This window comes from Cyrtonyx montezumae, unplaced genomic scaffold (assembly GCF_038088225.1).
Source record: "Cyrtonyx montezumae isolate F1298 unplaced genomic scaffold, pur_monq_1.0 scaffold_3, whole genome shotgun sequence".
Lineage (NCBI taxonomy): Eukaryota > Metazoa > Chordata > Aves > Galliformes > Odontophoridae > Cyrtonyx > Cyrtonyx montezumae.
In genome coordinates, this window is record NW_027072034.1 from 101,011,552 (window position 1) to 101,035,641 (window position 24,090).

At 45.0% G+C, this 24,090-nt stretch overlaps 1 protein-coding gene across 1 annotated transcript in view; it reads right to left on the reverse strand.

The window, feature by feature from the left end:
• Positions 1–375: 375 nt before the first annotated feature.
• Positions 376–24,090, reverse strand: part of CACNA1C (calcium voltage-gated channel subunit alpha1 C) — a 463,683-nt gene continuing 439,968 nt past the window's right edge. The window contains exons 35-49 of the mRNA XM_065742562.1: positions 23,602–23,693; positions 22,752–22,917; positions 21,752–21,879; positions 20,045–20,141; positions 18,939–19,041; positions 16,958–17,059; positions 15,332–15,459; positions 14,512–14,646; positions 13,162–13,514; positions 12,246–12,272; positions 10,793–10,921; positions 10,224–10,333; positions 7,915–8,018; positions 4,885–5,208; positions 376–4,644 (exon numbers count right to left, since the gene is read on the reverse strand). Coding sequence (XP_065598634.1) covers positions 4,348–4,644; positions 4,885–5,208; positions 7,915–8,018; positions 10,224–10,333; positions 10,793–10,921; positions 12,246–12,272; positions 13,162–13,514; positions 14,512–14,646; positions 15,332–15,459; positions 16,958–17,059; positions 18,939–19,041; positions 20,045–20,141; positions 21,752–21,879; positions 22,752–22,917; positions 23,602–23,693 — 2,295 coding nt within the window. The 3' untranslated portion in view covers positions 376–4,347. The remainder of the gene's footprint in view (positions 4,645–4,884; positions 5,209–7,914; positions 8,019–10,223; positions 10,334–10,792; positions 10,922–12,245; positions 12,273–13,161; positions 13,515–14,511; positions 14,647–15,331; positions 15,460–16,957; positions 17,060–18,938; positions 19,042–20,044; positions 20,142–21,751; positions 21,880–22,751; positions 22,918–23,601; positions 23,694–24,090) is intronic.

Consider the following 24,090-nt stretch of genomic DNA (forward strand, 5'->3'; position numbering starts at 1 on the left):
ATACACGCTACAAATTTATTATTGGAACTGATAAAATCTCTGCCAGAAGCCTCTGAATGGATTCTATTTACTTTGTTTCCCACTTGCTGTTCCTCTCCCCACCCTATCCTGGGACAGTCCCAACTGGCCCATACCAAAGGATACTCAGTGGGGCTGACTCTGTGGGGCTGCCCCACTTCAACTTGCTGGGCCCGTGGGTCGGGGTTTCTCACCTAGACGTATGAAGCAAGGCTTCCAGCTTCACCTACAACACAAGTCCGCAACCCCACGGGCTCGTGGTGCTGTCACCTTGTGCGATTGTGTCTGTGTGCAAACGCGCATACATTTCATACAGCAATCTGAAACTATCAGGCAGAAAAGACACAGGAGCCTGGCTGAGACCCATACAACTGTTATATTGGCGTCAGTCTAAAGAAAGCAATGATACATTGCTTTGGAAATTATCAAGAAATGTAAAAAATGCATTTGCCCTTTTTTTGTTGTTGTTTTCATCATCGTTGTCATAGTCACTGGGGGCAGGGTTCTGAGTCAGAAAACAAAGCAGAAACAGATGAGGTTCTGTACATGGCACCTCTCTGGCTGTCCTTCCATGCTGGGTGAAGTGGGCAAGGTAACAAACCAGGATGGACCCTGCAGCAGCATCCACGCCATCATCATCCACGTATGTCCAGCTGAAGAGGCAGGTGATGCAAAAAAGGTCTGTGGATAATGAAACTCCAGCTCTGGACCACGAGTTCTGCTTGCTTCCCTGTCACATCAGCCACACAGAATAAGGAAGAAAAAAGAAATGCACCCGGTGTGGCTGGCCCAGTACTGCCTGAAGTAATGAGCAGGAGTGGTAAAGGGATGAGGTTTGTTGTTTTGTAAGAAACGTCTTTAGTCTGCAGTGTACTCCTGCAAGTCAGAGATGCTCAGTGGCAAACAGTAGATCGTTTTCCCCTTTTTCTCCTTCCTTCCATGCCACTCCTCGGCCTTTGGTTCCTCCGTGGCCTCCATCCACAGCACAGTGACTGTACCCACAATCTACTCCCATGCACCAGGAGAGGAAGGACCCCCAGGTACTATGCCTGCCCCGCTTTCATTGCCCCAGACTCCACCTCACCTGAAGGAGGCAGTAGCTCTTTGCTCAGACCTGTCACAATGTGCACGTTGCGTGTACCTCAAATGGAAACAAACGAACAAATAAAAAAGCCACCCTCCCCAGAAAGAGAAAATTGCACAGCTGGCACCAGCAATGGCTCTACTGAACACCTGCCCCTCAGACAGCAGAAGGCATCTGCATGCTCTGCAAGCCACACACTTCCTACTCTGCAGGACCTAAGCCATTTTCCGTCAGACAGCTGAGATTTCCCTAGCTACTGTCAACTTTGACCCATGAGGGATCCACCACTTTCACTAGCACTGTGCAGGGCACAGTACTTTCCATACTTTTTCTTCCCTTCAGGAAAAATCCTAAAAGATGACATGTCCTGGCAGACATCCAGAGTGCCCCTTGCCTCTGCTGCTCTAGGCCAGTACTTTGTTAATCAGGAGAAAGGAGTACCTCTGTCTCTTACTGGAAGAGCCATGGGAGACTTTACAGAGGAGGAAAATGAGATAGGGAGCCCCTTTGCTGCTTTCATTTTCAGAAACAGCCAGCACAGCATTATTTCCTTTCAAGCAGCTTTGGAGCACTGCAGCACTACCAACTGCAAACTCACAAAGGGAGAAGTGCTCACATGCCGATCCGTACAGACAAGAGGGATGGAAAAAAATGAGACTTCAAGTGATTACTTTCTCTAGGAACTTGGATTGGGACTCTGATCCCAGATGGTTGCCCATCACGTTTCCCCAGTTTAAGAGGATTTGTTGGCAAGGTATCTTGAGCTGCTACTGGCCAGTTCAAAATAACAAGGAAAAAGTGCACTTTCAAAAACACCTTCCACTAATTTCTGCTTAATGGCCCCAACAAAGTCAAGAAGTAAACCCAAGGACATTACAAAAATATGTAATAAACGATGTTCTCAAACATCAAGCTCAAGACTGGAATGAAAGTTTAGCTCTGAGTCAGATCACACCTCTGAGCACTCATCAACAAGCTTGTGAAACATCTTGAAAAGGGAGAAAACCAGCAGCAGTCTAGACAGAAATCTAATAATATCTCCCTGCTTTCTCAGCCTCTGTCATGGCTTAGGGCCATGTAGCATCGTGAGGTAAATCAGGAGAGGTCCACACTCAGCAGCAGGGAAATAGATCTGGGACATGCTGTGCCATCAGATGTTTTGTAACTTAGAGCCTGACCCGTATGCTAAGGTCTGGGAACATGCATGGGAATGCACAGAAGTCACCAAACACCTGTGTCATGACCAGACCACAGCAATTTTCCTAAGCAATGATCCAGAGCTCTGTCCCTCACTTACCCGATGTTTTCAGTCCAGAGTTAGGCAAATTTATTTGGCTAATGATTCTGCCATTTGCATTTGCTTATTCGAGGATCCTGTTAACAACCATCAGGGTGAGCTATTCTAACTTCAATCTGCAAGCAGGTGCTTTTCTCCTCCCTGAATTGCTGATGCCAGCTGAAGACATGGGATGGATCTTTCACATGGGCTTGGGGATCTCACCACCCTCTTGTGGGAAGAGACCTTTGGAGAGGCTGAGCAAAAGGAAAGAGAATGAAGCCTGAACAAAACGTCCCAGCCTCGGGAAGAAAGGTACTCTACCAACAACGTCATTGTGCATGTTTAAAGGGCTTAGGAGGAAGGGTAATGAACACAAGATATGCAAAATCATTAATGTTCGGCCTGTCAGTGGATTGCAAAATAGTTACTTACACCAGGTACACTTTGTTCATCGTACAAATTAAAAAAGGAAAAAAAAAAAGAAAAGTACCCCTGTCCCCAACCACACGTAGAAAAGCACTTAAAAGTTCAAAGGTAAAGCTTGGCACATTCCAAATACGAAATGATTCACTTGACATGCAGCAAAATATACAAGAAGTGACTCTTTTTTTTCTTTTTCTTTTTAAACAAACTTAATTCGATTTGTTATATTTGCTTGGCACAATTGCAATTCCTTTTAAAAAAATATTTGAAAAATACTGAAACTGACCTGAATTCAAGTATAACGGTTTCTTCAACAGAAACATCATCAATGCAATAAAACATCACACAGAATATATTGAAGCGTAACGCCTTCTGCTTGGTTGTCCCCCCACCCCGTAAATTTTTTTTTCTATACAATTTTAATGCCAACACGACTTACGATTGTATTTTAAAATTAATATTATTGCATTGTTTTTGCATATCTTGTGGAACAGAAGATGCAAAGAGTTACTGATTCCCCTCCCAACAGCGGGTGCTGCTTCGGTGCCGCATCCCAGTGGCCCCATTGGTGCTTGGGACTCATGGGGCTGTGCCAAGCACATGGCCGCTGCCATTATATGATAACACAACAACAAAAAAAGGAGGTTCTGCTCGCTAGCAAATCAAATGACAGAGTCTTGGTGTACATAGTGGTTGGTAAAACTCGCCTACAGCATTATGCTTCTACCAAATCCCAATGGAGAAAAGAACCTGGCTTAAATAATACAACATGGTCAAACCAACATAACGTCTGCAAAGGTGAAAATAAACCCAAACAAAAAAAGGTAGGTGGTTACAGAACCTTGTAAACACTCCCTTCTCCCTCTGGAAAATTATAATAAAAATAAAATAGTCAAAATAAAAACCGCAACATGCTCTCAAGGAAACACCGAACTGCGGGACAAGGAGAGACCCATGCCTGGCCCGCTTCCTGCTCTCCCATTGGCTGGCGCAGCTGGCTGTCTGAGCTCTGACTGGTCGGCAAGGTGACTTGCCCGCGCTCGGGTTGGCTGGCGAGCAACCCTCGAGCTCTGATTGGCCAACAGCAGGAGCTGCCGCAGTCCTCGCGCTCCCCTTTTGGCGGCGCTGCGTCCTCCGGGCCTGGGTGGCGGGGCCAGGGTGGCCAGGGGTGGTGAGGCTCGGATGGAACATGTGCAAAATGATTTTTACAAGCAAAGTCGAAGGATGCCCGCTGGAGGCCGGGCGCGTTTGGCTGGGGCGCCCTTGGGAGGCAGTCGTCGTGCCTTGTGCAGGGACTGGAAAGAGAGGGAGCTGGCTCTCCTCCTGGGCGCCGCGCTCTTTCCAGGCGGACACGTGCCGGGGTCCTATCCGCTCCTGACAAGCTCTCTGCCACCACCCAACATTGCGACTCGTCCCAACAGAAATGAATGAAGAACGCTGTTCCGGTTACTCCAGGTCACGAGAACAGTGAGGCACTTCTGAAACAAACCCATTAGGAACATTGAAACAAATAAAAAACCAGCATCGCTTCCAGCCCTGGCAACTACAGGCTGCTGATATAAATCCTGCTGTCCTTCAGCTCCTCCTGACTTTTTCTACAATCCGGGTTCTGCACCTCTTCCTCTTCCTCGCCTGCACTGTCCTGCCCTGCGTCCCTGCAGTTAACAAAAGGCAACAGGTTGCCATTGGGGCTCTGCTTGCTGTTACCATTGAGAATGTTGTCTGCTGCGTTTTCCATCTCTTCTATTGTCATGTCGCAGGCGTCAGCGAGTTCCTGGGTCGTGACCTCAATGAACTTTGGATCTTGAGCAAACTGCATCAGTCCTTCCGAAATCAACACCTTCAGAAGGATGCAGGGAACCAGAGACAAAGGCAGACGTTAGCACCTTGCATCACCAGCACTAATGCACCCTTACCACATCCCCCCGTAGGCCATGTTGGCCCTGGTGGCCTCTCTCCTCCCACTCACGCTGCTGACCCCTGCTCAGAGGTGGGGTTTGGCTTTGCATTGCATCCTGCCCTCCCAGGTTCCTACACTAACCTCCACATGGCCCATGTCCCCACACCACTGTGGCCTTACCGCTTCCACCAGGCTGCTGGCACTGCCGTGGAACTGCCTGCTGCTCCCTGCCGTCTGGCTGGGGACGGTGAGAGACACCGGCCTGGCTCTCCTTGGGCTTCCACAGTCAGAGCTGTCGGGGAACCGGGAGCTGCAGTGCACGGAGGGGAAGCTGCTGTTGAGCTTCTCGCTGGACTCAGCCCCCTCGAGGCGCAGAGTTGGGATGGGCTGCTGTGGCCAGCCTCGGCTGCAGGGTGTAGCGGGTGGTGTGGCACACAGCCGGGAGAATGTGGTGGGGGAATGGCTTCGCTGGAGGAGGGGGCTCAGGCCGGCCACCGCCAATGCCTGCAGAGAGAGGGGAACACATGGAGTGAGGGCTCGCTCAAACTGTAGGGCTGGGATGGCACAGCACTGGAGAAGCTACACACAAAAGGCTCAGAGGGTCTTGCACTAGATCATCTTAGTGGTCTTTTCCAACCTTAGTGACTCTTATGAGGCTTGTGAAATAGCTGCCAGCACCTGGAATGTTTCTCCAAACTTATTCTGCAGATTTTCCTTTAAGTGGTGTAGCTTCTGCCAGTGCCAAGCACCAGACCAAGAGCCCACCATGCTGACAGAAGGGATGAGCCCTGTGACCCACAGCCCTGCCAGAAACATCATTTCTTCTCCACTGGCTGTGACAGAGCTTCATTTTCCAATGCTGCCACCACCCATACTGCAAGCTTTTATTGCCAATTATGCTTTTTCTAAGCACCCATTGTAGAACCTGAACGGATACCAGATGTGAATTTTAGGTGTGTCAGCAGATGGCAATAATATAAAAACACCACTGGATTTTAAGGCATCTGCTGTGGGTGGGAGGATCAATATCTGATGATTGTACTTTGAGCCTTCCAGCCCTTCCCACAGTTACAGTCATGGTCCCTGAGTCATCCAGTCTTCTTTGATAACAAATTTCTCAAGAAGCCCCTTGCTGCACAGAGCTGATCTGATGCCTTATTCATGGTGGCTGCTGCTTGTTCCACAAGCAATGCCATCAGAATCAGCAGCTCATCTCACACAGCTCACTGCTAATATGAACAAAGGAATAAACACACAGAAAAAATAAAACGTGGCTGTGTTGTAGAGAACCCTCTTGATCAGGCTGGAGTTTGTCTCCAACCCGTTCAGCTGTCTCAAAGCAATGGGTTTAGCCTAAGCTAATCAGGCAGAGACACACCAGAAAGCTTCTGCCTCTTGAATGCCTGCTCGAAAATGTTCTCTGGAGGATGAGACTTAGACAAGGTGTATTACACTTGCCTTTTGGAGATGCTGTTTCCCACTGTTGACCACAGTGGGACTGAACTGACTGGTTTAAATGGAACAGCTAACTTTAGGATATCTCAAGTTAAGTCAAGCTCAATCCATGTGCCACTGAAATTCCAGTGAACTGCTATCAGCGTGCTGTGCTGCTGATTTCAGCTGCAGACAAACAAAAGAACTGATTACTGGTCACCTGCAAAGTTCACCATGATTTTCTCAAGAATTGTGTGTCAGATTCCTATCAAGTATTATCAAGGAAGAAAGCCCTTAAAAATTAATCATGTAAGTCACAGCCTGCAGGCTGCGATGGCATCAGCACGTCCCTTACAGTGTGGGGACTTTAAGAAGAGCCCTAGATTTGTCAGGCAGGACAAAAGAACCAGATTTTCAGCTTAGTAGAAACACATACAAGGTGTTTAACCAAAATGTAAGGTACAAAGGAGGTTGAAAAAAGCTCTTAGGGATTACTTTTTCAACTGTATATATATTTACATATCATTATGCATCAGTTTTTCTTGAGAATTCTCTTTCAAGCCTTCAGAAACAACTAAATCCACTGTGCTTAGCAGAGGCAACATTTCCACTTCATGTTCTCATTTTAAGCACTTCAGGAGGCAGATGACTTTGTATAGTACTAACACTGCTGTGTGTTGCCAGCTGGAGGCCAGATGCCATGATGATCCTGCAGTCTGGCTGGGGGATGGTGGGGTGCATAGAGCTTTGTCCCTCTAGATTTGGAGCTGCATGGTGGGATGAGGAAGGGTGAAGAAGCTCCATCCTCTTTGTACAGATTGGTAGGAGGTGACTCTACTGGTCAGGCGGGGTGAGAAGGTAGGAGGCATGTGTCCCTTCTGCCTGCAGGACTGACACTGCTACGGGGAAGGCAGAGAACTGTTCTCTGTACCCTGTCCCAACAGACATGCTGCCACAGCTGTAGATTTCTGCAGACCACTTCTTTCTGGAACTTGATCCTTACAGTATAACTGGCTGCTGCTGCCAGGAATGGAAGTGAGAAAACACAGAGCATCCCAGGTGCGCTCACCTCTCACTCCTCCAGCTGCTGCGACTTCTCACTCCTTCCTCTTCCTGACAGGTGGCATTTTTCTGCTCCTATGCCCCTGTTCTGCATTGCCCTGGGGGAGTACGTGGAGCAGGATGCCCCACGTTGCAGGACTAGTGCTGCCATTGGCACCTGTTTCTTTTATGGTGACAGGGATGCCATCAAAATAAGACACATCTACTCTGGACTATGACAGCTGACTGGCCATCTAGATACATGCCTAGGCATACACTCGTAAGCTGCTGAATGCAGTTACAAAGGTCTTAAGAGGCTGATTAATTACATGTAATCAGTTTATCTTTTAAATGATTAATAAACTCTACTGGCTAGCTTTCATTAATATCAAATAGACTCATATGCACGCTACTGTCAAAGCCAGTTCAACTGCACAGCAGAATGCAATCTGGGTAGTTATTTTTATCTGATAGCTAGGTTTCTATTTTGCTCTTTAATGGACATAATGATAACTCTGATGACTCTAAAGAATCTGTCCCTTTAAAATTCTGGGGATAAAAGAAATGCTGAAAGGAGTGTGATGACAACTACATTTTCTAAAAATTGGACCTATGAGAATGGTGATAAACTACCTCAAATGGTGTTTAAAAGTTGGCTGGGATGCAAATGAAGGCATTGCACATGGTAGTTTCTCAGTTGCATTGCTGGGCCCTTTGTGGTTATGAAAAGCTTACCTGATGATGTACCATTTGTAAAGGCAGAACTGTCTTCTGTGAGACATCTACGCCCTGGTTTTTCTGTCTTTTCAGACACTCTAAGTGAAAAGATGCTCGTCGACCTGAAACAACCATCAAAAATTTCCATGTCCATCACTTATATTACACTATGGATAACCTGAGTTCAATTTCATTTACTGCAGTCCCACTGGAGAGACAGGAAAGACACCCACAGTTAAGCTCCATCTGCTTTCCTTCCACACTGTACCCTTTCCTGGTTACTTGTATTTGTGTTGCTGATTTTAATTTTCGAGGAAAACACAGTTGAGTGACATGGGCCAACTGACAGTATCTTCCAAGCAGACTGCAATACAAAGTTCTGGATGATTCTGTGATTGTTCCAGGCAGTTAAAGTGTTCTCACATCTTTCTGGTTCAGGCAAAAAACTTGGCAGGGCTGAACAGGGTAACCAAGGTCCTGGCACTATGCCTGGCTGTGCCCAATGTTCAGGAGGAGACGTGTGGCTGCTCAGGTGACACTGGCCTCCCACTTGCATGTGACCTGTCTCCCTTAACAGCCAGACATACCACAGTTTATGAGGCTGTGTCTGTAGCAAGATCAAGTGGAAGTGAATTAATTCAGTGGTTGAATTCACTGGTGAATGAAGCATTGGGTATGTATAGATGTGGTGCTCTCAGTAAATTGAAAAGAAGGGAAGAGAAAAAGTATATAATTTTTAAAGAAAATAAAAGATGTTGAGAGGAACTATTAAAATATCTGCATTGTTTCCTTGATACAAAAGTAAGCTTTACTTCTGTAATTATGAGAAATGTGCTCCCTATGCAGGAATTTCAGAGTACTGCAAAGTGTGCAAGTGCACAGGCTTTACTTCTGAAGAATCACAGAATCACAGAACTGTAGGGGTTGGAAGGGACCTCTAGAGATCACTGAGTCCAACCCCCTGCCAAAGCAGCTCCCTAGCCCAGGTTGCACAGGTAGGCGTCCAGGTGGGTCTTGAACATCTCCAGAGAAGGAGACTCCACCACCTCTCTGTGCAGCTGTGCCACTGCTCCGTCACTGCACTGTGAAGGAGTTCCCGTGCACATCTGTGTGGAACTTCCTATGCTTCAATTTGTGGCAAATAAAACCATTATTTAAGATAGATAAAGTTGCATGACACACTAAAATATTTTGTATGTTTTTGTAATGTAGGAAAGAAAATTCAAAGTCTGAAAACAGTAAGAATCGATATTACTAACGTGTTGAGAACAGGATCTCTTGGGGAATGGAGGGAATATCTGTTGTAGCACAGAGAACTGAAGCCACCATGCAGATGTTTTCTCTTTCTTGACAACAACAACAAGGTAATAATGTGAGAATTACATTGCTATATATTCACTAGAATGTAATTAATTTGGTGTTGTACGAAGGACTGTCCACAAATTTGGCCTTCCAGATAGATAGATGAATTCTCACTGACAAATATTTTAAGATTTGAAGTAAAGTAAACGCTCCTAAAATTCTCAATTGTACAAGCATCTGTAAAGATTTAAGTGAACTCTTAGTAAAGGATTTAAGTAGAGGCAAATATCACTTTAAACAATACACTACATAGTCTGATTTTATATATTAGAAAAATCTTATATGCAGGATTCTTTTTATGTTCTCTCTCTCTCTCTCTCTTTTTTTTTTTTTCCCACACCAGTGCTCAGGAAAAAGGCTGAAAAATATTCTACATAAAATATCTCATTTTATTGTAGATTTTTTTTTGAGCATATGAATGTTACTTTATTTTCATAAAATCTTGTGATTCATGGATTTCTCCTGAGCATAGTCTGTAGACTCAGCACTTGAACATCTCCAGGTACAATTAGAGCACTAAACAAATTTGTATTGTATTAACTTAAACTGAAATTCACTGTTTTCCTTGTAGCAGACAAAAGAGACAACCCCTCCTTTCTCCCTGCTGAATACACACAGAACAGAACACCATATACACAAGGCCAGTCCATCTGGTGACTCCCTAGTGATTGTTTGGAGAGCCTACAGAGCTCTAATGAACTTCTCTAATTTATACAAAGGTTTAATCAAACAGATCACATGCACTATCCAAACAGCCACAGGTTTATCTACTGACTGAGCATAAAGTCAATAGAGTCACCTGCCTGATCAAGAACACATGCATGCCATGGGATTCTTGGTCTCTATAGCTAAATGTATCAAACATCAACACCTCTCCTTGCGCGTGCTGGGATTTCTCCAGCAAGATGTAAGACCTCAGCCAAGGCAGAGGAGAACACATCTGGCATGTTGAGAAGAGATGTTACCTAGTGCTGAAGAGCACAGAAACCCTTTCTTCGGAGAGTGCCGGGTGTCCTCTCCTTTGTTGTTTTCTGGTGGAGTAAGTTGTCTGTTTTCATCATCTTGGTATGAGAGCCTGGAAAGGAGAGCAAAGGTATTCTAGAAAAGCAGCTCATATTAGACAGAACAATCCCTCTTCCAGCAGGAAAGCCAGGAAAATCATGCTATCAAATGGATGTGAGCTAGCTAACAGGTCCAGGTGAAGCAACAGAGACTGTGAGGCAGAGAATGCTCTAAATATGAGATGTGGGAGCATTAGACACTACAGGTGAATAGTGGGGAGGCCCTGCACATCCAGATGTCTCGTGCAGAGGGGAAGGAAAATCTTAGGCAAAAGATCCAAAAGGTCTCCTTTTCAATGTTATTTTGTTATTTCTCAGGGCCGAACAGCTTTTTGATATTTGAAATGTGTGACTGAAGTTTTCTGTCCTTATCCCATAAATTGAAAATGTTGTGGAAAAATGTCACGTCTTCCCACCTCTCCCCCTTAATTCAAGAACCACCCATTCACTTTGACTAAAGCTGCAGAGCTCACATTTCAGTAGAGAGCAGACTTGGTTCACTACAGTACTCAATGTCTTCATTCAAATTTTCATCATAAGTCTCATCCTGAGACACTTCCTCTTGGCAAACAATTGCCAGCTGGCTGTCTCTGGAACTGGAGCTAATGAGCAAAAAAGACAAGTCAAGATACAGAGACGGTAAAGAAAACCTGCTATAGAGACAAGAATGACAGGCTCCATCTGTCTCAGTTTATTACAGCGTTGAAGAGTTATCACAGAAAAATCAGTCACTGAACACAACTGCAGAGTTCACAAATACAAAAGCAACAACCACTGCCTGTGCCCTCTTTCAGAGGAAGTTTCTTATGTCAATACTGAATGATACTGGAAACATTTTATTGTCATTTGTGACTACATGTATTCTATACACGTGCATATCACTCTGACAACTTTTCCAAGGCTGTGAACTTGAAGCAAAATCTGAGATGGGCTCTTGGAAATACAGCTTTTTATCTTGTTGCAAAAGGTTTGGTTATGAATTTCAAAAAGAAGCCTCCATGACAGAGAGTACCCTTCTCAGCTCTGTGGTGTATTGCATCTGTCACTCAAATCCTTTGTTCTACATCATCTCTCCCTTCTGCCTCTTCTTCAAGTCCTCATTTCTTCCAGTGTTTTCCACCTTTTCTCCCTTTCTTCTCATCACGCTTCTGCCTGAATTCAGAAACTCCTTGGCATGACAAACCTTAACTCCCTGCTTGGCTCCACCTTGCCCCTCTGATTCAAGTCTTGGCCCTCATATTTCACTTCATTTGAGTTTGTTTTCTGAGGAGTAGAGTAAAATCTGAGGGTAGCATGAATCTTTGAAATACTGACATGGAGGTATTAGAGTCAGTTTTGACTAGCATTCACAGAAGAAAGCAGTGTGGTAAAGGTTTTCTCATCTTTCAGGGACTGCACAGGAAACATTATTTTCTCATTTGGTTCAAGCAAAAAGCACTAGGAGCGAAGAGTATATGCATGGTACAGAACAGTCTGAAGGACAGTGCTGGAGGGATCTTCCTTCTGAGATGGGAAGAAAGAAAAACTTCTAAGGTACAAAGGGGAGAACATACTACATGGCAGCTTCCCCTATTCAGCAGTGTGTATTTAGTCAAAACCAAAAAATTTTTTTTTGTGTGAACATGGCTGGGTGTACTGCACTGTGCTGAGGCCAGTGCCTGCATGTGTGATCCCAGCTAGAAACTAAAAAAAACCCCAACAATTTAGAAACCAGCCAGAAAAAGTCTGTGCATCATGGTGGGCAGAAGAGCTCTAAATTGGCAGTATTTTCTGGAGCTGTCACGGCAAACACTAGAACTCTTTTTCAACCTACTGACTCAAAAAAGAGGAACTTATATTCAGCATTATTTCGGATTTGAACTTTCAATGGGACGAACAATGGGCTTTAGACCCAGAGAGTGTTAGAGTATGAGAAAGAACACATACCGTCCCAGTGTTTCGTAGTAGTGCGTCCTAATTCAAGGAAGGTGCACAAGGAAGCAAAGAGAGAAAAGAACACCATGTTAGTAGTGTCACATCAGTACAAGTCAGCAAGTGGGGGCAGCTGATAACACATGGTGTATAATTCCTGTGGCCTCCACAATGTAGGCAGGAGGTAGAAAAGCCATTAGATTCTTCACTTGAGTAATGCTGCACCCACAGAATTTCCTCCATCTTATATTCTGTCCTGATCTGGAGCAGCATTTATCCACCTTTTTGCATTGCCCTCTGCTGAAAAAAACAATTTTCAGCTCAATCCTGTTTTCACTGAATGATTAAAAACATAAAAAAAAACACTGATAAAAAGGGACATTTCTTTTGCATTCATCATCCATGTGTAGACAGCCTGAAGGATGCCCAAAAAAGGGGATTTTATTTGCCTTACTCAGTATTTCATTTCCAAAAACCTTGCTTCCCTCCTCCCAGAATATCTTTGGTGACTGCTTAATGGATATGATGCACTAAATAAAAAATACTGACTTCCACAGATCTCCCTCACTGGATCCTTAAGAGATGAGTTGCAGTTCCTTTTTCTTTCAGTTAGCAGCTGATAAAACACCTCCCTTTGGTGAAAAAGGGATAAATAAGGCTCCCTTCGTTCATGATAAAGCCTGAAGAAAGTTTGTTCATGATAAAGCCTGAAGAAATCAAGTGTGCTGATCAGTGGGGCTGCTGCTGTTTTGCAGTGGTCTGTGGATGCATATCTGCTGCACTGTGAGTTTCAGCACAAGTGGAGAACCAGAAGGCTCAATCCAGGCTGCAGGCAGAGCAATAGTGACTTTAGCTAGGCAGCAGTACTTTGGTGTTGGCATGCATGTTTCTCTCCCTGGTCCATTGGCCCACTCTGTGCTTTGATGCTTACCTTTTGGAAGGTAGTTTCCAAGGAGCTTCTTGGACACGTATGGTGGGTGACAATGGAGTCCCATGGCCTTCCACCGTGCTGACAGTGCTGGGGTAGCTGGGTGGGCTTGGGAAGCGACACAGGGCAGTGTTGTTGGCATTGTTGATGTTTGCATTGGAGCCTGAAGATGAATAGCTGCTGGGAGTGAAAGTGGAGTCCACCAACTTCTCATGAGATGGAGACTCGGTATCTCCCTGGTTGTTGCCAGATTTATTGATGTGCAAAGGTCGCTGGGTGGTGAACGTCTGAGGGAACGCACTCCTGCCATCACTTTGGTAATAGCTGACATGGTTTCCGAACAAGCCACCAGCTCTCTGTTAGAGAAACAAATAATATTTTCCCTTTGTCAGTAAGAAGATGTGCAAGGGCCCTGTTATTTCCTCTTGAGCCTGTTGCTGAGGGGAAGAAAATGTGAGGACCAGCTTGGGCACTATGGACACCACTCTGTGCCAGAAGATAGAGTGCATGGACTTCTCTGTCAGAGGGACCTGTACAGACAGGCCATGAAAGTGTCATCTCTTAATGATATTTCATAGGATTGGACTTAAAGAAATGTACAGATACACGGGTGGGACAAAAGTATCCATATAACTCCCACCAGCCCTGGGAGTGCGTGGCTGGTTAGGATGGCAAGAATGAGGTTACTGCTCTCTGGTCTTTACAGTACAGTTACAAAACAGTAACTAGACACAAGGGGAAATCTGAGAAGAGCACTAGTAGCTATTAATCACCTGAAGAAAGAAATGAAGAAAGATTTAATAAGCCAGTCATCTATTGTTTGGATGATGAATTATGAGAGGGACAGACAGCATCTTTCTGTAAATGATTTAAAGGGGAGACATGCCGAAGGAGAAGAAATATTACCAGAGGGTAAAATTAGATGGAATGAGAATGAAATAAGAAAGAGAAGATTTGGGTAATTGCTCATGTCCAGGACTGCAGGATTTCTGTTGGGCTCTGGGATACATTTTGAAAGGACAATATTTGTACTACTGAAAGGAAGAGTAAGCAAAAAGCTGAAGTACTATATGGGCAGGAAGATGGCTGAACTTAGTGTTTTTTCAGACATTTTGGCCACTGTCATTCTGATTTCATTTAGATTTAATACAGTGCAAACATCTAGTAAGAATAAAATGGCATAAAAACCATGAAAAATTTTTAGGATCTGGCTCCACCAGTCTTTCTTGTTTTCTAGGTCCTACTAGAAAACAAAGGCGTCAGCAGAAATACAGACTGCGTACAAAAACACCCAGAACCCTTTAAGCTGAGCTACTGGTCTAGCCTCAGCTTGTAAATTTGTTTAGCACTTACCCGGAAGATATCATCTTCAGAGGCAGCAGAAACAGCTTCTTTCATAGCCTTATCTAGCTCTTCTTCAGCTGTCAGGTCTCCAGAGATTGCTCGTCGGATCTCTGGACCGATGTCGTGAAGTGTGCGCAAACCAGCCTGCAAAACAGCAAACTGTAGAGCTTCATATCTCCGAGTGGTTATATGAGGTACAAAAGCAATGCTATTTCTTCTAAGCATGGTGATGCTTTTCTGCTTTACATATAATTGCCCAACTTCTAGAATAATACCAACAAATTCAGTTCTTTTATCTCCAGCTTAGAGAATGAGAAACTCTTATCAATCCAACTCAGAAATGTTCTTTGCTAGTCTCTCAGTTTCATCACAACAGGTCAAGCCACAGACGGATGGGCCTGAGCGAGTAAGTCTGCAAGCTTTCAACTTTGGCTTCTCAGATCCACTACCAGAAGCCCTAGAGCAGCCACAGTTCCAGCTGAACCATGTACTTAGCACCTCTGAACATTTCTTCTTTTTAATCAGCAGCTTAAATAAAGATTTCAAAGCCAAACTTCTGACATCTGAATCTGGACAGTGCTCAAATCCCTCACTGACTGGAGCCCACTCCAGGGAGGTGATGTTTTGTCCATTGGATGACCCTGGAACCCAGATATGCTTTTGCTTTTTAACTGATTTTGCCTCCTGGCAACATGCTATCCCTGACCCTGTTCCAGTGACTCTTTTTCCAGTGGGGATAGCCCACTGCAGCCCCCAGAATGGCTGAGAGGGAAGGGGGGTCAAATGCCTCAACCGTATCACCCCTGTCCATTCTGTGCCCGTTTGTCACCTGCAAGGAGAGTGCGTTGCGCTGGGAAGGCTTGCCCACCAGGCCCTGCTCTTTGCGTTTCTTGAACTTCCGGAAATACTCTTGAATCAGGAAAGTGGCATAGAACTTCCCAACAGTCACTTCATCATCTGGAAAGGGACATTTAAAAAAAAACAAAAACAAAAAACCAACAAAAAAACCCAACCAATTAAAAAAAGCATATCATTTTAAACTGTGTGTTTGCTAAGGGGAGACTTGCAATCCAAAGCAGAAACACTAGGCACCACAGTACTTCTCTGCTACTCATGACATTAGGGCTGAATGAAGGAAGGGACTGCTCCACAGCCAGAACTTTATGTAAGCAACCAGGAGGTGAGGTGAACACGGTATTTGGACAGATGGGCTCTGCTGGTGAAGAATGCCTATCACTATGCATCTCTGGATGTAGTTTGGTTATGGAGAAGTGCCTCTAAGCTTTGTAGTCTTTAATACTGATTTATTACATGTGATCTTGCTGTAGCAGTAACCTCCCAGTCTGGGTCAGCACATGCTGTTTTCTCTTCTGACAGCCTGGGGTAATGCATATTCCATGTCTGTTCTCACTAACAGCATGTGACTGACCATCCGTCCCAGATCTGATCTGGCCCTTCTCTACACTGAAATTCTGTCTTGTTGCATCTGGTATGAGTGTGAGAGAAACAAAATGATCACCCGCCCCAGAAATGCAGTCATTACTCAGTCCTTACTATATTCTTAATCAACATGAGTTGCTAATAAGCCATTTGTGCATCCAGCTTTTGTTCAGGTAACTCTCCTCCTTTCTTCAGACCCACCAGAAATTTTATAAGATACAGTCCACTGACTTCAGAAGAGGCTGAGCAAGCTTTCAAGATATGGTTGCAGCTGTTAACAAGCTGCCAAGTGGTATTTCACCTGACAGTCCCTGGAAAAACCTGGAAGGTCAGTGAAGGGATGTAGTGGATGCCCATGCATCTGGGCTTCTAAGAAGCCTAGCAAAGGAGGAGCCTGGAGGCCTGCTTAATTACAGCCCAGCAGGGACGCGCCATAGAAACCTACAGTAATTAGTTTCACTAGTTCAGACTGCTGAGGATTGTCCCCATGTCCATATATCTTATAGGTATCATAGTAGAAAGCAGTTATGTGAGTAAAGGAGGAATTATAAACCATAGGAAAGGTAGTTTTGCTAAATATGAAGAAATTACAAGAAGGGGCTGCATCCTCAACATGAATTTAAAACCATCTCTCTTATACTGTCACATGAAGTCCACGTTGTTCCTGGCGCTACTTAGCTCTGTTTGCTTCCTTTGTCCCTAAGTAATGCCCAAGGGAGCATATGCCTACAACTGGAGTGGGGTAAGATCTAAGAATGAAAATTTCTAAGTCATATTTAAATGTCCTTCTTCCTCCTCTGATTTTTCAGCATAGATACATGTACTGAATATATATGTTAGTACAGGCAAAACCAGATCTCAATCTGATGAAACATAAACCAGGTAAACAGGTAATAACGGCTTGTAGAAGAAATCCTGACCCCTGTACTCTATCTCATGATTAGGAGGTGTGGCAGGACACATCAGGCAGGGAAGAGAGAGACATTCACAGACTGGGACAGCATCCTGCACTCACCGCCTGCAGGAGGCACCACCTGGTCCAGCAGCTTCATACTGGTGCGCTTCCAGATTTTCTTAATTATTGCTCTAAGCTCTTCATTGGCTTGCTCCAAGTTACCTGCAGGGTGAAAATCATCAGAGACAGGAATTGAGCCAGAGCCCGCAGAGGAGCAATTTCACATGTCTAGCATGGCAATCTCAGGAGGAAAGCACCAGCGCTTTTAAAGTAGTGGAAAGTTTTGGGCAAAGAGGTTCTCAGGTGACTGTTAAAGACCCCTTACAAAGAAGGGTTGTCTTCCTAAATATACACAGTCATCTCATGGTGAAGGTGACTGTGTTACTATCTCTGTGAGCCAGAAACAAGGGAACCATAACACTACTTTGTTCTGAAAAGCAAATATCTCATCCAGTACTTCCAAATTCTGAGATTCAGTGCAGGTTAAATATAATGAGAATAGAGGTCAGATAATGGGAATCTGCTCCTTGAAGAACACAAATAATTGTTGGTAACGATTCAGCTAGAAGTCTGAAGATCTGGGGCTCCTTGCAGCCCTATCCTGAAATTACCTCAAGGAACTGTAGAATTGTAGAATACCCTGAGTTGGAGGGGATCCACAAGGGTCACTGATTCGAGTTTCACACAGCACCAGCCCAAATCCAAACCTTATGGCTGACAGCAGTGTCCAAACACTCCTCAAATTCCAGCAGCTTGTGGCCGTGCCCACTGCCCTGTGCATCCTGCTCCATGCCCGCTGCCCTGTGGAGCAGCCCCTGTCCCTAACCCCCAGCTGCCCCTCCCCTGACACAGCTCCATGCCGTTCCCTCGGGCCCTGTCACACAGAGCAGAGCTCAGTGCTGCCTTTGCGCTCCCTGTGACAACACTCCCTTCCCTTGCCCAATGGCAGTGCCAGGCCTGGTGTACACAGGGTACAGTTGGCCCTTCTGACTGCCAGAGCACACTGCTGAGTTGAATTCAACTTACCATCAGCCAGAATCCCCCGCTGAAAGCATAAACTACAAGGGACTAAACTACTATATTCTTTCTAAGGGTGCTGTTTCTCCAAGTTTTCTTATTGCTCACTGAAGAGGAGCCAGCAGCTCTCTTAATATGATGTAGTGAAGACATGAACATTAAATAACTTTGGTGAAGATGAAACAGCTGGAAAGCATCAAAGACAGAAATATGACTCAGGAGATTGAATTCCAAACTCCTGCCCTAGCCACTTACAGAATCCTGCAAAGCAAAGAGCAAGCAGTTAGCTGGTTTCCTGGGAGTTCACTGGTGATGACTCTGAGAGACTAAGGCTAAGACAAACAAGAAAATCATGCCTTTTTTTTGGGCCTTTGTTTCATAAGGTACAAGTTGTTGTAAAGGAGTTGCAATCGGCTTTTTCCTCAGGAGAACCTCTTTGTCTACAGCCAAGTTTTGCTTAGCACAAGATTCAAAGCCTTACTATTTTTTTTTTAATCCTACAATCTTTTTTTTTTTTTTTTGTGCTCTCCTGTGCCAGAAATGTAATGTAGCAGCTCCTGAGATGAGGATTAACTGTGAATCACACATTCATGTGCTCTTTTAGAATATCTAATTAATCTATCAAGCCAGGTTTTGACTCAGGACCAGTATCTTTTATTATAAAAGGTGATAAAAGTGTAACAGAGAGGACAAGCTAAGCCCAAATTTTGCCTGCTTGCCTCAACTGGTCCAAGAAAATATATTAACAGTTTGTTTCTCATCTGTCCATGGGCCTACAACAGCACTATCACTGCAATATCATGTGGACTTGTGCTAATGGAAGCACTAGCTTTCTAGATAATATTGAGAGAGAGACACTTTTTAGAAGGCATTATTCCTTCAAACGTCTTTACACTGATTTTTTCTACCTTATGCTGCATATTAATAACTGGGATCACTTTACACAAAATGTTGTTGAATTCCAGTTTAGCACACTTCAGTTTGAAGATCACTCAGCTACCCTTGCACTCAGCAAGCACGTTACCTTCTGTCTTGATTCTCAGTGCAGTTCTGACCAGCGCAAAGAGAGTGGCATTGAACATGACAGTTCCATCGCTGTTCAGTGGCATATTCATGGAGACAAGACGCTGTGGAATAAGGAGAAAGAGAGCAATCTTACTTTGTCATGGACTGAACTGTTCTTCCTTACATGCTTATGATGCCCTCCAGAGCTGCCACCGCTCTCAGCTGAGCATCTATAGCATGTGGGTTTGGTTACATGATCATAGGAGTACTCGTCATACGCAGCTTTTGTCCCAGCTGTGTTGAGAGTTTGCCCTGGGATCTCTCTCCCATTGCTGGACACTCTCTTTTCTTCAATGTGTCTATCACTTTCTACCCTTGTTTCCCCAGTGGCCAATAGGCATTTGAGCAAACTTTATTTTTCATACCTCATGAGGAGTTCAAGTACAAGTTCATCTGCACTAAATATGTGCCCAGTACAAATGCATGTAAACAGAATTAGAAGCCTTCGCTGAAACTGGTGACAGGCTGGAATTGATTAGGATTAACTGGACCTGAAAGATGGTCTGCTTTACTGAACCATTTTCCTTCTTTTTTAGAACAGGGCTGTGCCCACCTTGTGGTATTACTGAAAGCCATGTAGGACAGAGTGGATGCTGAGTACCATTGCAGCTGCAGGATGAACTTCATAGAGACCAAGGACATATATCCAAGGCAAGATGTAGCCTTTACCAGATCTTCCATCCTTACTTCAGCCTTAGGAGGTGAGGTACCAGGGACTCAGTTTGAGCTCTTAATGCTTTAAGGGTTTGATTTTGTTTGAGCTCTGTCTAACACCAATTTCACACGATGACATTTCTGTGTATATGCCTTGGCCTTTGTACTGTGATCTGAGATTAATAAAAACAACTACAAGAGCCACATACAAACTATGGGTCTTGTGAGTACCTTCAAGGGAAGGAAGCATAAAGGTTATAAACATGTCAATATTTACTAGAGAGAATCTTTTCCATAGCTGCAGTCTCACAACCAAGGAAATGAGCAAGACAGAAAATCTGTCCTTGATATGTGTGTTTGATACCACAACTTCACGTGACTCCCAGCTTTCTCCAAGCTGCTGTGTCTTACCTTGCAAGCCACCCGGTGAGGACAAAGCTTCCCAAAGCCCAGTGGAGGCTGAATCCGCCGGAGCAATGTAACCACATCCAAGTGCTTGATCCTTCCCCTAAAGAAGAAAGCATAGTGAGGATCACATCCTTACCACAGGCGATCCATGCAGATGCTGCTAGAAGTACCACTGAGATCTCTCCAGGCTCCTGGGCATAACTGAAGTTATTATTTCAGGTTCTTGTATTCAGTGCATTCCTCAGGATTTGCCCAGCACTCACAAAACTCCTACCAGTATGGAGTGCACAGATGTCAGTGATACACAAGTCAATACTTGCAAGAATTGACTTCAGTGTTTCGAAAGCTGCAGTTCCCTAGTGCAGACAGTTTGGAGTTCTCCCCACACCACTGACGTGCTCTAAATCTATGACTGCTTACTTGCCTCCTGGCTGTAGGGCTATAGCAGTTACAGAGGTGCAAAGGGTCTCTTTTTTTTCTTGATGCTTTCCCTCCCAGATCACGAGCCACTGTCTTTTGATACTTGTTTATGCCTTGGGCTGTCACTGGGGCCGGTGCAAAACAAAGTCCTTAAGTGCCTCAATTGAGACAGCAGCAGTTGGATGTAAATGGCTTTTCAAAGGAAGAATTCTCTCAGGGAGGGAGGAGTGGAGGTTCAACCATGGGACATCGAAGGGGAATAGTTAAAAAGAGCACACCTATAGACAGCGATGAACAGAATATTATCTCATGAGGTTATATTTCTGTTATATGGCTTCAGCTGCTGCAGTCTTGCCTTCAAACAAGGACAAATAGTAGCATCTGTTTTGTAAGCTTACAGCATATTTATTAGAATGCTCCACTTGCTCCCTGACAACATTGAAATTCTCTTTGGACAATCACCCTGGATGGGGAAGAGGTGTTTCAATTTAAGTATCACTCTGATAATGTGACTTGCCTCACATATTGCAGAGCCTGAGCCCAGATTAATCTTGACACTATGTCTCCACATCCAGAACTGGAGAGATCTGTTTTTCATTCACACTAAGATCTTTCCTTGGATTCTGCACTATGGAAGGGACTTTGCAATTACAGTTGTCAACTACATTGTTATGCAACAGGGATCTAAATGCACTTTAAGCCTAAGCATGTGTCAAGCAGAGCATGTAATACCAAATGTCAGTTAAGCTCTCGTGTGAGTTGTTCTTGTGTAACTTTAAATCCCTGAAAGTCTGCTAATACAACCCTGCAGATCATGTAATGCACTCATGTGAAGCTACTGGTTTTGATGGGCTTACATGACATATGACAAAATGGAGATTTGAGCACAGTAGCTCTTCTGTGGGTAGAAAGCAAAATAGAAGGGCCATAGCTTGGATTCAGTATCCCATACACATGCACCAGTAAAACAACCCTCAAACCCTCTCTTAAATTTTCTGGTATCCCCTCACTAAGTAGTCTGTATCTCCCCTTTGACTGAAAGCAAAACAGTGTCCTGCCAGGTAATGGTGCAGCCCAGGTGCTGAGATCTGTGTGCGTATCATTGCATTGCTGGCTTCTGGATTTACCAGCAGTACCTTATGGAAGGTACTTTTTTTTTTTTAAGATTCTTGCATAAAAAAAAAGGGTTCTTGCAGAAGGAATGTGGCACTTACTGCACTGGGTCTGGAGAACAGAAAACCATGGGCCTGTTCTCCTGAGGAGCTCTGCTATCCAGGAGGGGTTACTTACTTGGCTTCAGGGTCATACTCTGCCCAGATCCTTTTAAACTCATCTAGGTGGTGAGGTCCTAAAATGGACCAGTCCCGTGTCAGGTAATCAAAGTTATCCATTATAACAGCTACAAAAAGATTGATGATCTGCAAACAAAGACAAAGATGACTTGGTGTATGACATAGGTAACAGCAGACTTTACCAGAGTCTAGGTTTGGACTTGTAAATCTAGGAGGTCATTTGAGGGGGTGGTTTCTCTCTGATCCTGCATGTCAGCCCCACATTTTAAATGGGAAGATCCCAAGACAGGACATTCTCAGCTGATCAGCATTCAGCAACTGTATGGATGAGGATGAGGCCCAAGTGTGCTGTAGATGTGCAGTGAGGGCTTTTTTAAATCTGTCTCTTTGCCCACCAGAATAGGGTAGTGGTAGAGAACCTGGAATTTATCCTCTATGGGTTGTGAGGCTGAGATAAAATTTAATGTTGGCCTCAGACCAACATTTTAAAAATCTTGCTGCTGTTCACTGCGAGAGTTTTATGCACTGATGCGCACTGCAGAACATGTGCTGTCACTCTGAGCAATGCCATATTGTCAACACGGAGCAGATGCAAGTGGGGTATGTGTATTCTCACAGTCATTGCTGCTGGCAGGGGAGAAAAAACCTGCTCGGCAGCCAGAAGGAAGGTAGGAGGGAAGGTGGGAAGTGTGGCTGAGGCGTTGCTAGCCTCAGCACAGCCCACTACATGCTAATTTGGTTTTCTTGTACAGGGGTAGAGGGGAGGAGGCTTCTCTGCTGTGCACAAAGAACTGGGGTGGGAGTAGAGCACCCCCCACACTGCCGGGAGAGGTGGGACCTGCAGGGACCAAGGAGGAATGCTCATGGTAGGAATGCTACTAGGAAAGCGCCTGCAAGGAAATTTCACATCTTTGAAGCCATCATTCTGCTATGCAGCACTGAGGGGAGGCAGGGGTCAGGCTGATGGGGGCAAGTTTCAGGTGCTGTGGCCAACTCACCAGGAAGGCACAGAGCATGTAGAAACTGATGAAGTAGAAGACAGCGAAGCTGCTGCCACAGGAGTGGTCGGCCTCAGTAGAGTTGGCTGGCTCTGATTCTGGATCGCATTTCTTGTCTGGGAGACATGCCAGCATGATTTCCTGCCAGGCCTCGCCGGTGGCACACCTGGGCACAGAAAAGGGTAAGGGAAGACAGCAGTGACCCTTGATATGGGAGGAAGCTGCACATTAGCAACCTTCTCCTGCTCTCCTAAAGTCAACTACAAGCAGGTGAGGCCAGTGCCTGGGAATTCACATTCTGCTGAGATGTGCATGACATGGCTATGTATTACAGGAAAAATTGTCTCGAAGACAGAGTTACATTTACACCAACTCCCCATCCTTCTCTTCTCTCCCCACCTTCAGCATCCCTCCCTGGACCTAACACACCTGACCTCAGCTTGAGAAGGATGATGTGCAAACTGAGCTAGGCATGGCCATACCACAGCATGCCTGGGGCTTCATCCCCCTTTCCCCGCTAAAACAAGCTGGAATCATATTGGCTTGGTTTGAAAGAAGGAGGAGTTTGTGATGAGTGTCATGGTGTGACAGCAGCTGTCTGCCATTCTTTTGAGCAGGAGGAGCTGGTTCCCTCCCTGGGGCACTTAGTGCTGACCAGAGGCAGGTGGCAGGGCACGAGGCTTAGCAGAACGGTCATTTCATCTGGCACAGCTCCTAGGTTCTCCCGCCAAGGGACAACATGTTTCTACTCACCTTGTGAGCATGATGTGTAGGAAGGAGATAAACTGTGCCCAAGAGCAGAGAAATCACAGTCCCGGACTGACACAATCCAGAGCTGTCAGACACCCACCTGAAAAGCAGCAGCACTGCCTGGGGGAAGGTCTGGAAGTTGTTGTTGCGGTTGATTTCTGTGGTATCGTTCAGTGCGATTTTACCGAATACCTGGCAGGAAGCAGAGGTCCTTTCAGGTTAGCCTTGCAAAATCCCCAAACCTCCTGTTACCTGCAGCTCTTGGCCTCCCCCTGACTCTGGAGAACTGACATTTAACAGAATGTGTCCTTCTCTCAAACATTTCCACTGGGCTTTCATATTTGCTGTTGCTTCTCTTGCTTGTACTTTATTATCAGAATATCACTCACATTAAACAGGATATACTTCCTTATTTTATATACTGTGAATAAATGATATGGGGCTTTGTGTTAACAGGTGCTCATATGGGGAGTTCCTTGAAGTTCCGAGTCTGTAAAGTCTGCCCAGCCAACCATCGCTGTACCAGTTCATCCACCCCGTTGCAGCACAAAGCCTGCAATGCTTGGTGCACCTTTTAGGAGCCCACTGC